Raw genomic sequence first — 15,580 nt, 5'->3', positions numbered from 1 at the left:
ACTATTTTTCAAGTATTTTGCTGAGGAATGGTAAGTTTGAGATGGGCCTGTAGTTGGCAATAGCTGTCACATTAAGATTGCTCTTCTTCAGAAGTGGTTTCATGACAGCTGTCTTAAGTGCTGCAGGAAATATACCTGCTTGAAGAGAGTAGTTAATAATTTCTAAAACTTCATGTGCTAAGTAATTAAAAACATTTTTAAAAAATGTGGTAGGGAGAGGATCCAAGGAGCAGGTGTAGGACCTGAGCTGCCTAACAATATTGTCTAGACTTTTAAGGTTTATGAGAGGGTCAAAGTGAAACATGGCGCCAGTGATATTTCTGGAGAACTGGAGGGTAGGTTCATTACTGGATCTTGATGCACTAATGTTCTGTGTCATGGCAATAATTTTGTTATTGAAGAATGTAGTGAATTGCTCAAATTTTTCAGTGGACAGCATCTCTGGTGGGTTTGGAGAAGGTGGATTAATAAGACGATCAATAGTAGAGAAAAACCCTTTACTATTGTTAATGTTTTCATTTATGATAGGAGGCAAATTATCTAACAAAATGTTACGTGGAGGACTGCAATTAAGTCCAACACCTAATATTTGGTCTAATATGAGAAGCAAAGGGAAAGCATCCACAGTAGGCTAACTTTCAGGGGAAAGATGGGCCTGGGAGAGTAATAGGGTTGAGACAGAAGGGAATAGGTTATATATACAAGATCGTGAATTGGTCACTGTGGTTTGAATGTAAAACTACACATTATAGGAAAACGTGCAGGAAAAGGAAAACATTAAAGGAAGATGTGATAAATGCCAGCAAGTGGAGTCAGTGCTACACGTTTTACTGCAGGCAAAAAAAAAATGACAGTTTGAGGAAAGAATGAATTCGGCAATCAACTATCCAAAATCTGTTACAAGGGGAAGTGTATGATGCTATCATAGCACATTCTTTTTAAATTTGTTTTCTGAGGGACATTTTGGTTACTTGATAACGATTAGTTGACAAGGTCTATTTCCTTTGTCTTTTCGCCACACTACAGCTCAGTAGGTGGCGCCAATACATTTTACCGGTGGTTGTTAACTCGCCATTAAAATTAACCGTTTTTTTTAAGTGTGTGTGTGTAAACTGACAGTTAACTAGTTATATTTATCGAGGGGGCTCATCATGGGTAAGTTCATTTTCAGAAAGCTTCGCGAAACCCGTCAGTTACTAACTTCGTGTCAAATTCACGCTACACACTACAGCTCACAATTCACACTACAGCTCAGTAGGTGGCGCCAATACATTTTACCGGCGGTTGTTAACCCGCCAATAAAACCAACGAAGAAGAAACCGGTGGGGGGGGGGGTTAAGCGTGTGTGTGTGTGTGTAAACTGACAGTTAACTAGTTATATTTATCGAGGGGCTCATCTTGGGTAAGTTCATTTTCAGAAAGCTTCGCGAAACCCGTCAGTTACTAACTTCGTGTCAAATTCACACTACACACTACAGCTCACAATTCACACTACAGCTCAGTAGGTGGCGCCAATACATTTTACCGGCGGTTGTTAACCCGCCAATAAAACCAACGAAGAAGAAACCGGGTTTTTTTTTTTTTTTTTTTTTTTTTACGTGTGTGTAAACTGACAGTTAACGAGTTATATTTATCGAGGGGGTTCATCATGGGTAAGTTCGTTTTCAGAAAGCTTCGCGAAAGCCGTCAGTTACTAACTTCGTGTCAAATTCACGATAAACAAGCTAACTGCAGTCTCACATACAGCTTACCTTAGGCGCGCTAGCCTTCGCTCGCTCGCCAAATTCGACTGCGCGGGCGGCTGTTCGAAAACTATAAATCGGGTTTGCGGCGAGATTAACGATTGCGTCATAACCACAGATACATTTGTGTACTGGTGTAGTCGGCAGTCTAACGAGGTTGGGTTAATTCACTCAGTTCAGCCCATCGGACTCAGTGGTTACCCGGCGCTGGCGGACATCCTCGTCCTTTCAGTGACGGCACCAGACTGCGATAAACTCGGCGCTCCTTTCCTTTAGGCTCCAGCCAAAGTTCACCGCACCGAACTGTTGGGTAACAGAACTTATGGTATTGCACCAAAACTAGTTTTCCATTGCCTGCAATGCTCCTTCAAACATGTCAGACGTCGTTTTGTGAAAACCTTTTAGCCAACATTCTCATTGTCAATCGTTTAGACCAGTGTTTCTCAACCCAGTCCTCAAGGACCCCCTATCCTGCAGATTTTCATTGTATCCCTGCATAGGTAGCTCTGCTTGTACTTACTCAACCAATCATCTCACAGCACTTAATTATGCAAGGTGTGCAAACTCTGACATTCACTGCTGAATTACTACAAACAGGTACCTATTCAGGGTTGCAAAGAAAATCTGCAGGATAGGGGTTCCTTGAGGACTGGGTTGAGAAACACTGGTTTAGACGACAAAATTGTGCGTCAATGTGACGATGTCCAAATGTCATCCTGAATACGATACCGCTAAAAGCCGATGAACAGTCATACTGCATCTCTGCCTTGCCTTAAGTGTTCTCATTTGTAAACTTGGAGATCGATATACCATCGATAACTGCAGCAATGGATAATCTCACTTAAAACTGATTTATAATGACACCACGTTTACAATGCCAGTCTATATCTCTGTTGCTGTTTTATTAGAAAATTTTAATATATCTTTTAGACCATAGTGTTGATGGTGCCGAGGAAGTGGAGGATGAGAGAGATTCGTGTCAAGGGGAGCAGTCTCCGGTAATGGACCGGAACCCGTCACCACCGCCTGACACCGATGAGGGGCAGGAAGAAGCCGTGGACACCATCGGAGAGACTGTGTACAGCAAGCATTGGCTTTTTAGCACCTTGACCCGACTTATTCAGGTTGTATAACCGGCGCAGGGTATCATAGCGACCTCTGGATTTTATTGATTCCAATAAGCCATACTGTTGCCAACAGTATCCAAAAGTTCTGAAATAGAAATGATCTTTAAAAGAATGTTATCAATACATTTATCATTGGCTAATTATTATTACAACACTCACAAAATACATTTTTTGTTATATTATGAAGCTCTAAAATATGCAATGCCAGTGGTTATACATTGAGCCCATGAACTGCGCTGCATTTTCTCCTCCCATCCACCTTTCCTATGTCACGCCACAGTTTACTGTTCTGTAAAGCAGATGTGTCATTGTTGTTAAAAAAATTGTTATGTTCTTCAGCTGGCCACAGAGCAAGAAAAAGGGGCCGCGGATGCTCAGATGGAGCTCACAGATAACGATGAGGAAGATCTGTGCATAGTCTGGGATATGGCAACGGATAAGGTATGTGTGTTTTGCGATCACCTCACACATTCCTATACCTTTTGTCTGCTTACATCCAGTTAGGGGGACAGGTAGTACTTAGTGATTAACCAACATTTTGGTTCATTTTTGGTGTTTAAAAAAACTAATTGACCAAAATCTGTTCAGTTATTAGAAAAATTAAAACTTGGTCAATGTTTGTTTTTTTTCTGAGCTTGGTGGTCAAGAAGGAAATGACACGCAATGTGTTCTATTGACTGGAGCACGGCAATATGCCATACAGCGTCTAATCTGCTGGAAATTGCAGTTTCAAAAGCGAGTTATTCAACACAGTTCAGCGCTGCAATAACAGCAGTGACCATAATCTATTACGCACAGCAGTGTTTTCCAGTTTTCTCAGAATTAACAGTAGTTGAGAGACTGCAGGAGGTAACAGACGTGTTGAGAGAGAGAGAGAGAGAGAGAGAGAGAGAGAGAGAGAGAGAGAGAGAGAGAGAGAGAGAGAGAGAGAGAGAGAGAGAGGGGAGCGAGAGATAAGATCTCAAGTGAGGAGCGCGAGAGCAGAGCCAGTGTATCATTAATAAAGGTGCGGTCTATCATCCAAATCTAAAACAAACCAGTTGCCCCACCACAGTGAAAGCCAAACATTGGGATTGGACATTTTTTTTCATCCTCATACTGACTAAGGGTGGCGCCCCCATAGCCGAATGGTTACAGCGCACGCCACATGGCCACATGGTTGCAACCATCGCTGATTCCGGTCAGTGACCCTTGTTGCATGTCATACCTGTTATTTTTGCTTGAAAAAAAAAAAATCTTCTAGAGCTTTGAATGGATACAGAGTTGTATAATGGAAGATGAACTTTTAGTTGTTGTTTTTTTGTGGATGTGTTAATGTAAAAGTTACTTATGTTAATATTGTAAAATAGCTGTGTCATTGTTAAAGTTTTGTTTTATGTAAAATAGTTGTGTAAAATTCACTCTCTACCCCGTGTTCTCTCTCTCTCTCTCTCTCTCTCTCTCTCTCTCTCTCTCTCTCTCTCCCTCTCTCCCTCTCGCATTTCCCGTCTGCCTCTTCACTGTTGCTGTCTACTACTACTACTTTCGGCTGCTCCCATTAGGGGTCGCCACAGCAGATCATCTGTTTCCATATCTTCCTGTCCTCTGCATCTTCCTCTGTCACACCAGCCACCTGCATGTCCTCCCTCACCACATCCATAAACCTCCTCTTTGGCCTTCCTCTTTTCCTCTTCCCTGGCAGCTCCATATTCAGCATCCTTCTCCCAATATACCCAGCCTCTCTCCTCCAAACATGTGCAGGCCATCTCAATCTTGCCTTTCTTGCTTTGTCTTCAAACCATCCAACCTAAGCGGTCCCTGTAATATAATCGTTCCTAATCCTGTCCTTCTTCCTCACTCCCAATGAAAATCTTAGCATCTTCAACTCTGCCACCTCCAGCTCTGCCTCCTGTCTTTTCGTCAGTGCCACTGTCTCCAAACCATATAACATATAATATCACTGTTGCTGTCTAATGAAGGGAAAAAAATTGCCCCCCCCCCAAAAAAAAAAAACTGACTGAAGGAGCTCTTAGTGATAGACTGGATATGCTGACTGCTGACTAAACTTACATTTTAAATTAATTTTCATACTGGAAAAGTTTGCTTTACACTCAAACTTTGTAAATATTAGCTGAAATGATGGTATGTGGAACTTGTATTTTTGTTTTTTTCAAGTTAAATCATGGATATTTTTTTTCAAACAGTTTTACTGGTCATAGTCAAAATCCATTTAAAAAGCTATAATGTAGAAATCAATATTTATTTCCAAAAAGAATTAAAAAGCAAAAAACAAAAAAAAAACGTGTCACTTAGCATTAGGTCGTGAAGGCTGATGCCCATTACACTGACATTGGTGCGCACATATACGTGTTTGCCTACATACTTGTATGAAGCACTAGTGTGTGCCTCAGAGGGTGGTGTTGCATTTACAAAATGAAATTACACAGGAACAGCCAAAGGAATTTGGAGACTGAAACAAGGAAGCGAGCAAAACAACAAAATAGAGCGCAAAATCCCCAGTATGTAGGCTGTCAACTTTTTCTTCTGTGTTGTCTTTGTTTTGTGTTTCGTTCTGTGTTTTGTCTATGTGTATGTTGTATCATCTCTTTTTGCCGTCTACTTCTTGGCAAAGCAGGGAAGGCTTTACGCTGGTGTAACGTCACTGGAAACCCTTCAGCACTGCTTATATGTTTAGCCCAGAAGACATGGTGATTTTGGAGATATGCATGTCTGCATTACTGCAAGTCAAGTCAAGTCAATTTTATTTGTATAGCCCAATGTCACAAATGACAAATTTGTCTCAATGGGCTTTACAGCAACACAACATCCTGTCCTTAGACCCTCTCATCGCATAAGGAACAACTCCATAAAAAAAAACCTTTAACAGGGAGAAAAAGATAAGAAGAAACCTCAGGGAGAGCAACAGAGGAGGGATCTCTCTCCCAACACGGACAACGTGCAGTGGATGTTGTGTTTACACAATTTACACAACATTGAAAGAGGATAAACAGAATTATAATGGACTTATAAAAGTCTTTGCGTGCCAGTCATCCAGAAAACCTGCGTCTCTTTGCCACTTGGCAGAGGCGTTCATGTGTACCCAGTATGTATGCAGAAGCATATCACAGCCTTAACCCCAAAGATTTACTTCACTTCTACTGACTACTGTCAAGTTAGCAAGCCTATATTTCAGATTTTAAAAAATTATGCACGTTTGAGAAAACATTCAATGTAATGTATCTATTCTGTAGTGACTGGTTTAAGATGAATCCTACTATTTTAATCTGTTAGCCATACCATCATCCATGATATGGCTGCTGCCTCAACACAATAACAGCTTCAGTTTTGTGTTATAAAAGTTACAGGAAGCATGTAGATAAAGCAAAATCTACAGCCTTTTAGAGAGGAATGAAGAGAAAGAAATAATGTTAGCTGTAATTCTTTTCTCATTTCTTAGTCTTTAAGACTGGTATTTACCTAAAACTCTTCACCTAAAACCTTCATGCCAGGTCTTTTGTCACTTCCCTGTATCTATGTGTTTGTAGCACTTTTGCAGTAGGTTAAGCATATGGAAAATAATCTGATTTACTTTGCCATGCATGTGCAGTTTTCATCCACAATATTTGCGCCTTCAGCATCAATTTGCGATAGGTAGGGGTTTGCTGTTATTACTGATTTATTTTGAGTTTTACTTTGCATTTGTAGCATTGCAGCCTACATCTTGAAGATATTTTGCTTTTTTTCCCCCAAATTCCATCAAATACCTCCTGTGGCTCAAGAGTTTGCCATAAGTTTGTTGACCAGAAAACTATTGACTGCATCCCACAATACACCATATCACAACATAATAATAATGTGCAATAATTACCACAGGTTTTTCATATTTACAATATATCTTGAAAAGATGGTCATTAGAAAAGGTATTTGTTTGCGTTCTGTGTAATTCCTCTTTACTGCTGGTCATACCGTCCGTGGTCATTTTGGGTTCTTAGATAACTTAGAAAAATTAAAATGTATTTTTGTGCAGTTTTGAGCTTGTTAGTGTGAGTATTTTTCAGTACTTTGACATTTTAGACTAAGCATAATTCAAGGTATAAGAATGAGCTTAAGATAGTTTATATATACTCTTTTTCATCTTGTCTGAATTTTCTTCATTTGTATGCAGGATGTGGCTGGTTTCCTGCAGGAATTCAAGGCTGCAGATATTCTTCTTGGAGTGATAGCCAAATCTCGCTGTCCTCGTCTCACGGTGCGTAAGCAATTTTGTATCCAAATTTGTCTTTCGTGACATCACCCATTACCCTGTTGTTGTTTGCTACATGTTTCGGCTTGGACAGTATCCATGGAAATTCATAGCTTCATCGTTTTGCTTGTTCTCTTTCCCAGGAAATCTGTGTGGGCATACTCGGGAACATTGCTTGTTTCCCGGACACTTGTGTGTCTCTCAGCCAAAATGAAGACCTAGGGTAGGTATGCATAACCACTTAATGCTTTTCACTAAATAGACCTGGTATGCTAATGCTACAGTGATTCCTACCTCAATAATGCAATGCTGTTTTTGTCCACAGTGCGGTGCTGTTGCTTCTCTTTGGAGATACTGATCCACCTACCCTTTTGGAGACGAGCAGGTGTGTGTGTGTGTATGTGTGTGTGTGTGTGTGTGTGTGTGTGTGTAAGACTATAATCGTTTTCCTTTAATGGCGTTCACAGATTACTGCTTACCTGTGTATCTCAGAAAGATGTCTGTCCCCTGTGGCTCCAACGAATACGACAGCAGAAGTCCGTTTGCCCCAGCCTCTGTTTCATTATGAGCAGCTCTACCAACAGTATTTCCCTTTTTACCCCTCATTCTGTACATGCCTGGTGGCCGATGTAGTGTATATAAGAAGCTATTTGTTAATAAAGTGCATAATGACATATCTTTATTACATATGGAGACATGTAGCCCCTGCAACGGGTCTAACCTTCTGCTTAATATATACTATTTTATTTGTTTTTAAATGGTTCATAAACAGTAAATAAAGCAAATGTGTGTGTGTTCTCTGCAGTAGACCTACTGGTTAAGGTCGGGGAGCTGATGGACAAACTGTTTGACCTGGATGAGGAACTGATGAGGAGCTGGATCACAGCTCAGCAGACTGAGGAAGAGGAGGCTTGTGAGAGATATCCAGATCTAGCCTCATCCCTGCTTGAAGCTGCCAAGCAGCTTAGGTGAGAATATGTTTGCTGTGGCCATTTATATTTATTTTTTATTGATGTTGCATTAATCCAGTTTTACAAAGTGCTTTACAACAGATAAGCAAGCAATGAACGAAAGACAGACATCACATTGGATGAAATAATTAATAAACACAAGGGCGATGCATAAAACAAATCAACTAAAATAAATATAAAATTGAAAATAGATTGAGCAAAGTAGGAAGAAAGGAGAAATGGTAAGAGTGAAAAGTGATATTTATATAAAAAAAAAAGTTTGCTCATACAGGTACATTTTAAGGAGTGATTTTTTTTTTCTTTGATTTTTTTCTCTCCTTTTCGCCCCAATTGTACCAATGGCCAATTACCTCGCTCTTCCGAGCCGTCCCGGTCGCTGCTCCACCCCCTCTGCCGATCCGGGGAGGGCTGCAGACTACCACACGCCTCCTCCGATACATATGGAGTTGCCAGCCTCTTCCTTTCACCTGACAGTGAGGAGTTTCCCCAGGGAGACGTAGCGTGTGGGAGGATCACACTATTCCCCCCAGTTTGCCCCCCCGAACAGGCGCCCCGACCGACCAGAGGAGGCTTCCCACCCGCAGACACTGCCAATTGTGTCTGTAGGGATGCCCGACCAAGCCGGTGGCTACACGGGGATTCGAACCGCTGATTCCCATGTTGGAAGGCAACGGAATAGACCACTATGCTACCCAGACGCCATTAAGGAGTGATTTTAAAAAACAAAACTGATTTTGTTAGTCTGGGCTCTTCGGACAGGGTGGTTAAAAGGTTAGGGGCCCTGAAGCAAAAGCTCTACCGTCTTTTGTTTTTTACTCTGATGTTGGAACAGCCCTGCCTGAAGATCTGAAGTTGTGTTATTTACAGAGATGTGACGATTCACTGATTTGAACCAACGCACCAGGCTTAATGTTTAAGATACCGCTACATGGATTAGGCCAGCTTGCGTTGGGCAAAATTTGGCAGAGGACCATGAAAAATTCAGTGTCACAAGACTCGCCCACCCTTTGCTCATATACAATTTATAAAAGTGTGTAACACTTACTGAACAGCAGTGAAAGATACAGGTAGCACAACTTGTTTTGAGGCTTACTCAAACGGAAGTCGCAGACTCACAGTGGTACAAATTGTCTGCCGCCCCTACATACATGTAGTACATTTTTTTCTTGTTTTTTTTTTGAAAATACAGTGTTTTCACATTGCTGTTAACATGAAGTTATCTAATGTCTGGTATGTAATTGCAGAAATGCATTGATAATAAAACAGTGGCCTGTTTGAAGGGATTATTTAGAGTTGCAATGATTGTTGTGCAACCAACAAATAGATTCCAAATAGGATGTCAACACCATCCTGCTCTGCCTCTCCCATTTCTAGATGTAGTAAATATATACTATACCTGTTAGGATTTCTTCTTGCAGACAGTCACAAAACTACGGTCATGGGGCTGGCTCTGAGTTGACGGTCTGTGCTTGCCGTCTGCGGCTCCGGTCCCACACCTGCGGATGCGCCTTGTGCCTGCATCTGGGGGTTGGTGGTGGGGGTGCACCTCGGGGGTGCGGGCCCGGCTTTTTCTTTTGGGGGCTAGTTTGTGCTCCTTGGGGGTGTGCAGGTTGTTGCTCTATGGGCTCCCCCCCCTCCCATGGACTTGCCGTTCCTCTGGAGTCGCGGTGCTTTGTGCTCTGGCTGTTCTTTTGGTCGTGGGGTGTCTGGACAACTGCAGGGCCCGTGGGCGGCTTCAGAGCCTGTCTGCTGCTCGGAGTCACTACGATGAGTCGTGGCTCTCAGATACCAGAATTTATTGGGATTAATCCTGTGCACCCATAGGTGGACACAACACATGCACATACACACTGCTAACATCTGCCTCACACTGCCTGGAGCACTCTCTGCATTACATCCTTCTTAGTTCTTTCTCCCCCTTTTTTTCCTTTTTTTGTCTTCTCCTTTATTGCTATAACTGCTATCCTAAACTGGTATCGATAAGATCGATTTAATTATGTTTGGTCGAACAAATGTCCGTGTTTGTTTCTGTGTCAATGTCTTATCAGATACATGTCATTTTTAGTTTCTGAATTTCTTTTTTTACTTGCGGTAATTGTCCCCCTCTTGGAGAAGTGATGCTGATTGGTTGTTTAGCTGATCAAATGGCACGATGGTTAGCGCTGTCGCCTCACAGCAAGAAGTGTCCTGGGTTCAAACCCTTGGGTTATCCAACCTTGGGGGTCTTCCCAGGACGTCCTCTGTGTGGAGTTTACATGGTCTCCCTGTGTCTGCGGTGGGTTTTCTCCGGGTGCTCCGGTTTCCCCCACCATCAAAAAGACATGCATGTTAGGGTTGATACTCCTGTCTGTGCCCCTGACCCAGGCATGGCAAGACGAACTGGAGTTGGTCCCTGGGCGCTGCATGGGGGCTGCCCACCGCTCCTAGCTACACAGCTAGGATGGGTTAAATGCAGAAAAAGAATTGCCCCACATGGATTAATAAAGTAGTAAAAAAAACAAAAACATGTAGAAGTGGAGGACCGGTGGCATCTATAAATGTATAATAAAAACCCTGTGCTCTTGTCATCCCACAGATCATCCAAAGGATGGAGTTATTATAAGTGGCTCTTAATAGTTAATAAAGATTGCCTTTGCAGGTGGAGAACCTGAACTCCACTTGCAGATTAACTAGGACACAATGGCATGCAAATTCTCTGTATTGTATGCCAAGCCTGCCGACAGAACAGGTTAAAAACAATTATCCTGTATTACAGTGTGTCCAGAGACATTAGAACTAGCGATGTTTTAAACAGGTATGTGAAAGCACTGAAACGACCTAGGTTTTGATGGGCCATTTTCAAGGTCTGAAAATGCATTAAGTGCTTGAAATTGGAGGTTGACTGATTTATCAGTGTGGCTGATGGCCATTTAGATCTTTTTATAAGTAGTCTGTGGTCTGTGAATGTGAGAAAATTATGCTCTCTATTTGGTTGAAAATACATGATGACGTTCTCTGACATTGTTGGAAAGGACTTTGTCAAGATTTATTGTTTGTTGTACTTTTTCAGTAGCTTCTCCACATAGAACATTTACTGGAGGAGGTAAAGGAGCACAGTCCCATGTGCAAATACAAGTCAACTCCACAATGCTCTTTGCTTATTTTGGCGACCTGACATTACTGAGAATTGATTGAGAATTCATCTACAATTGCACCTCTTTCATGATATTGAAATGTCTTTATTGTAATTACCCCGTGTTAATTGGTAGTATTTTGTGCATTTTTCTCCAACAGGTCCTACACATTCTTCAAGTAGTATTGTGTCAAGCAGTGCTAAAGATAAATGCCCTGAGATACTTACAGCCTGTTTACATAGATACCAGACTGCTAAGCCAGCATAGATATGATTTCCTTGTAAGAGCTAGGACATTTTTTATGACCTAAATGTTGATTTATTTTTATGTGGCAGCCTTTGTGTCCAAGACAAATTTCCCTTGGAACAAATAAAGTAATCTTGAATCTTGAAACATTACAGTCATGAAACTATGACTACAGTTTTCTTGAATTTGTTAGACTGGGGGCAATGAAATGTAAACCAAAGTTATGCTATTTATAAGTCATGCTAAATCTTTTGCCTAACATGACTTTTGAAATTCAGTAAAAAATATATTTTTTTACAGATCAGAGAGTTCAGATGGTTTAGAGGTATATCTACATATATTCCAACTTCTGACCACCATAGTTGAAGGAATTCAGACATTAGGTGAGACCCCTTGACCTTAATGCTTTTGGTTTATTGGCGTCACCTCTTGATGAATGATTGACCATGGTTAGCATAATATCTAAATAAGACTGAGCACAAATAAGTTTGGATCACAACAGGTGTTACATTTGTTTCCTTTAGCTGTCCCAGAGGGACCAGGCAGGGATGTCTGGGACTTCCTCTGCAACGTCGTGTGTGAGGATCTTTGCCAGCCAGACAAGCCTTCACTTGTCTTACAGGAGCAGAAGGTTCTTCTGTTTCAGGCATTGGCTGTTCTTTCAGCTCTCTACAGATGTCAGGATCAGCTGCACAACCTCACTGAAAAATGTAAGACCTCAGATAGCTCTCGAGTTGTTAGTTGCTTAAAGATAACATTTTTGTTTTGATGTGATCACCTGGCCTACAGTGCTGATCATCTGAATGTTCCCAAGCCTACTTAAACACTGCACTGTGTGTTTGGCCTGGATGGCTTAATGCCATAAATTCCTAGGTCTTCCATATTTGTATGCCCTTGGTCCATTCATGGTACCATGTATGTTAAATGACTTGCAGTGTTGTTCTTGTTCATATATGTTTTCATCAGTTACAGTGAGATGTTTTTTGTTTTGTTTTTTGTATGCGTTTGAAATATGTTTTGTGTTAGGCTTCCCACTGGTTGGAAGTATTTTTCAGGTGCTTCACTACTGTAAATGTCAAGAGGACAAGACTGAGGACTGTAATGACTCAGAGGATGCTGGGAAAGAAGAGCCTGGAGATGTACATTTGGTGGCCTTGGTGGAGACCACATCTGAGTTTCTAGCTGACATCTTCGTTCATATCACCAAGGTAACACCACAGAAAAGCTTACATTTCATGACAGGCTCTACTGGTTTATGACTGCCATATTGTAGAGCATGCTTACCTATTTCTGCAAAAAGTGCCATTGAATTTGGAGATTTGTGTTTTACTGTATCTGTGTAGGATACTGTGGCAGAGATGGTGAAGAAAGGCTTCCTGACGGAGAAGACTTGTCTCTCAGCAGTGAGCAGTTTACTTCCCCAGTATAAGTGTGCAGTAAGTGGCCTTTCTCTCAGATATTGGGTGTAAGCACCGTCAGAGGTATTCATTCTGTTTTGCAAGATGTGCAGTTGTTTACTGCAGTCAGTTGGGGGAAAGAAAATAAAATCCAAACCTTTCTTACTGAGTTAAATGAAAATGTAATGCATATGTAACACATTGAGATGAGTAGTAGTGTTCACTCCAGAGGTCATTTCCAATTCCTGTACCATTCCAAGTCTCCTATCTTTATACGTGTGTTAAAACCCTGCATAATTTCTTTTCTTTTTTTTGCAGATCATAATAAAAGTCTCCTTTTCACTATTCCATTTATTTTTTTTTGTTTGTTTACGTGACATTCATCGTGGCATACAGCGATGCTACAAGCTAGAGTAATTTACCAACCCATATCCTAAAAAAATACTTAAACGTCTCGGTTGATACAACAGAGAATGTCAGGCTACCCTGTTATGAATCTAGTGACCCTTTTTAGCATCATTTACCAGACTATCTAAACCAGCTTTTAGAGGGGTTGAGTATGTGAGTGCAAAATCAAGTGGGCTACTTCCTTCCCCAACTACTACTACTACTACTACTACTTGCGGCTGCTTCTGTTAGGGGTCGCCACAGCGGATCATCCGTTTCCATTTCTTCCTGTCCTCTGCATCTTCCTCTGTCAAACCAGCCACCTGCATGTCCTCCCTCACCACATCCATAAACATCCTCTTTTCCTCTTCCCTGGCGGCTCCATATTCACCGTCCTTCTCCCAGCATTTCTCCTCCACACATGTCCAGGCCATCGCAGTCTTGTCTCTCTTGCTTTGTCTCCAAACCGTCCAACCCGAGCAGTCCCTCTAATATACTTGTTCCTAATCCTGTCCTTCTTCGTCACTCCCAATGAAAATCTTAGCATCTTCAACTCTGCCACCTCCAGCTCCGCCTCCTGTCTTTTCATCAGTGCTACTGTCTCCAAACCATACAACATAGCTGGTCTCACAACTGTCTTGTAAATCTGGGAACTCTTCACGACCACCTAGTGCCTGTTTTAACTCCTCCCTGAACTCCACACAGCAGTCTTCCTTCTTCAACTTCCACCATTTGATCCTTGGCTCTGCCTTCACTTTCTTCCTCTTCTTGGTCACCAAAGTCATCCTACAGACCACTATCTGATGCTGCCTAGCTACGCTCTCCCCTGTCACCACCTTGCAGTCTCAAATCCCTTTGAGATCGCTCCTCCTACATAAGATGTAGTCCACCTGTGTGCACTTTCCTCCACTCTTAAATGTCACCCAGTGTTCTTCCCTCTTCTTGAAATATGTATTCACCACGGCCATTTCCATCCTTTATGCAAAATCCACCACCATCTGTCCTTCTGCATTTCTCTCCTTGACACCATACCTATCCATCACCTCCTCATCACCGCTGTTCCCTTCATCAACATGCCCATGAAGGTCCGCTCTAATCACCACTCTCCCCCCCTTGGGTACCCTCTCCACCACTTCATTCAACTCACTCCAGAATTCTTCCTTCTCTTCCATCTCACACACAACTTGCAGGCCATATGCGCTGATAACATTCATCAATACATCTTCGATTTCCAGCTTCATACTCATCACTCTGTCTGACACTCTTATCACCTCCAGCACACTCTTGACATACTCATCCTTCAGAATTACCCCTACCCCATTTCTCCTCCCATTCGCACCATGGTAGAAGAGTTTGAACCCACCTCTGATGCTCCTGGCCTTACTCCCCTTCCACCTGGTCTCTTGCACACACAGTATACCTACCTTTCTTCTCTCCATCATATCAGCCAGCTGTCTCCCTTTACCAGTCATAGTGCCAACATTCAAAGTTCTGACTCTCACCTCCACACTCCTACCCTTCCTCCTCTCTCGCTGCCTCTGGATATGCCTTTCCCCTCTCCTTCTCCTTCGCCCAACGGTAGCATAGTTTCCACCGACACCCTGCTGGCCAACAGTACCGTTGGTCGCCGTTGGTAACCTGGGCCTTGACCGATCCGGTATGGAAATCTTATTTATGATCCGCATATTTGATTTGGCAAAGATGTTACGCCTGATGCCCTTACTGACGCAACCTTCCCCATTTATCCGGGCTTGGGACCGGCACTAAGAATGCACTGACTTGTGCATCCTCAGTGGCTGGGTTCCTTCCCCAACGTATCATTGAATTAACCCACGGCACCCATATTAACCCAGGGCCCATACTAGTGTCCTGCTGGAACCATCACCTTTAAACTTAATATAGCCATCACCTCTCATCAGACTCAACATACCAATGTTAGTGCTGTGACTTCCATAGCATCTGCACTTGAAACCAGCGGTCCACAACAACTGGCAGGCTTTACTGTGTGGGTGGTTGTTTTTTTTTTTTTTTTTTACATTTTTTATCTGTGTTGGTTTTAAACAACCACCCACTTGAATCCTATGGAAAATAAACACTGTGTTTTCCACCCTACCCTTCCCTTTCCTGTGTAGCTGCAGCACCTGGAGTCCTTGTTGTCAGAGACTGATCCCCAGTTGGCAGACGTGGTAAGAAAAGGGATTCCAGTCTGAGGCCTCCAGCAGGTCTTTGTGCAGCAATCATCCATACCCACTTCATTCAGAGGGACCCATCCAGCCACTTGAATTGTTCTGAGGATGCTGTTTCTATATTTGCTTTGTTTTTGTAAATTGTTGAATGTTTCATTTTGAATAAAATTTCCCTATAAATGGACTTCT

The 15,580-nt window shown here is 42.2% G+C and overlaps 1 protein-coding gene across 2 annotated transcripts; it reads left to right on the top strand.

Annotated features, from left to right (window-relative positions):
* Positions 1-1,608: 1,608 nt before the first annotated feature.
* Positions 1,609-15,580, top strand: saal1 (serum amyloid A-like 1). Of its 2 annotated transcripts, none has more exons than XM_056282072.1 (13): positions 1,609-1,652; positions 2,673-2,866; positions 3,209-3,310; positions 7,014-7,097; positions 7,235-7,314; positions 7,417-7,476; positions 7,559-7,674; positions 7,897-8,059; positions 11,722-11,804; positions 11,946-12,131; positions 12,448-12,629; positions 12,765-12,857; positions 15,338-15,580. In XM_056282072.1, the coding sequence occupies exons 1-13, from the start codon at positions 1,649-1,651 to the stop codon at positions 15,413-15,415; spliced, it is 1,425 nt and encodes a 474-aa protein (XP_056138047.1). In that variant the 5' UTR covers positions 1,609-1,648; the 3' UTR covers positions 15,416-15,580. The 2 variants fall into 2 exon arrangements, with proteins under 2 accessions (XP_056138047.1, XP_056138048.1); XM_056282073.1 differs by lacking the exon at positions 1,609-1,652 and adding an exon at positions 1,998-2,052.

Source organism: Lampris incognitus, chromosome 6 (genome assembly GCF_029633865.1).
Source record: "Lampris incognitus isolate fLamInc1 chromosome 6, fLamInc1.hap2, whole genome shotgun sequence".
NCBI classification, from domain to species: Eukaryota; Metazoa; Chordata; class Actinopteri; order Lampriformes; family Lampridae; genus Lampris; species Lampris incognitus.
This window is presented reverse-complemented; position numbering and strand designations above follow the sequence as displayed.

What these genes read in the sequence shown, in the direction of transcription:
- saal1 (XM_056282072.1), top strand. An exon ending in CCTTGACCCGACTTATTCAG is followed by an intron (nt 2,867 to 3,208) that starts GTTGTATAACCG and finishes TATGTTCTTCAG; the next exon opens with CTGGCCACAGAGCAAGAAAA. An exon ending in TCTTCGTTCATATCACCAAG is followed by an intron (nt 12,630 to 12,764) that starts GTAACACCACAG and finishes GTATCTGTGTAG; the next exon opens with GATACTGTGGCAGAGATGGT.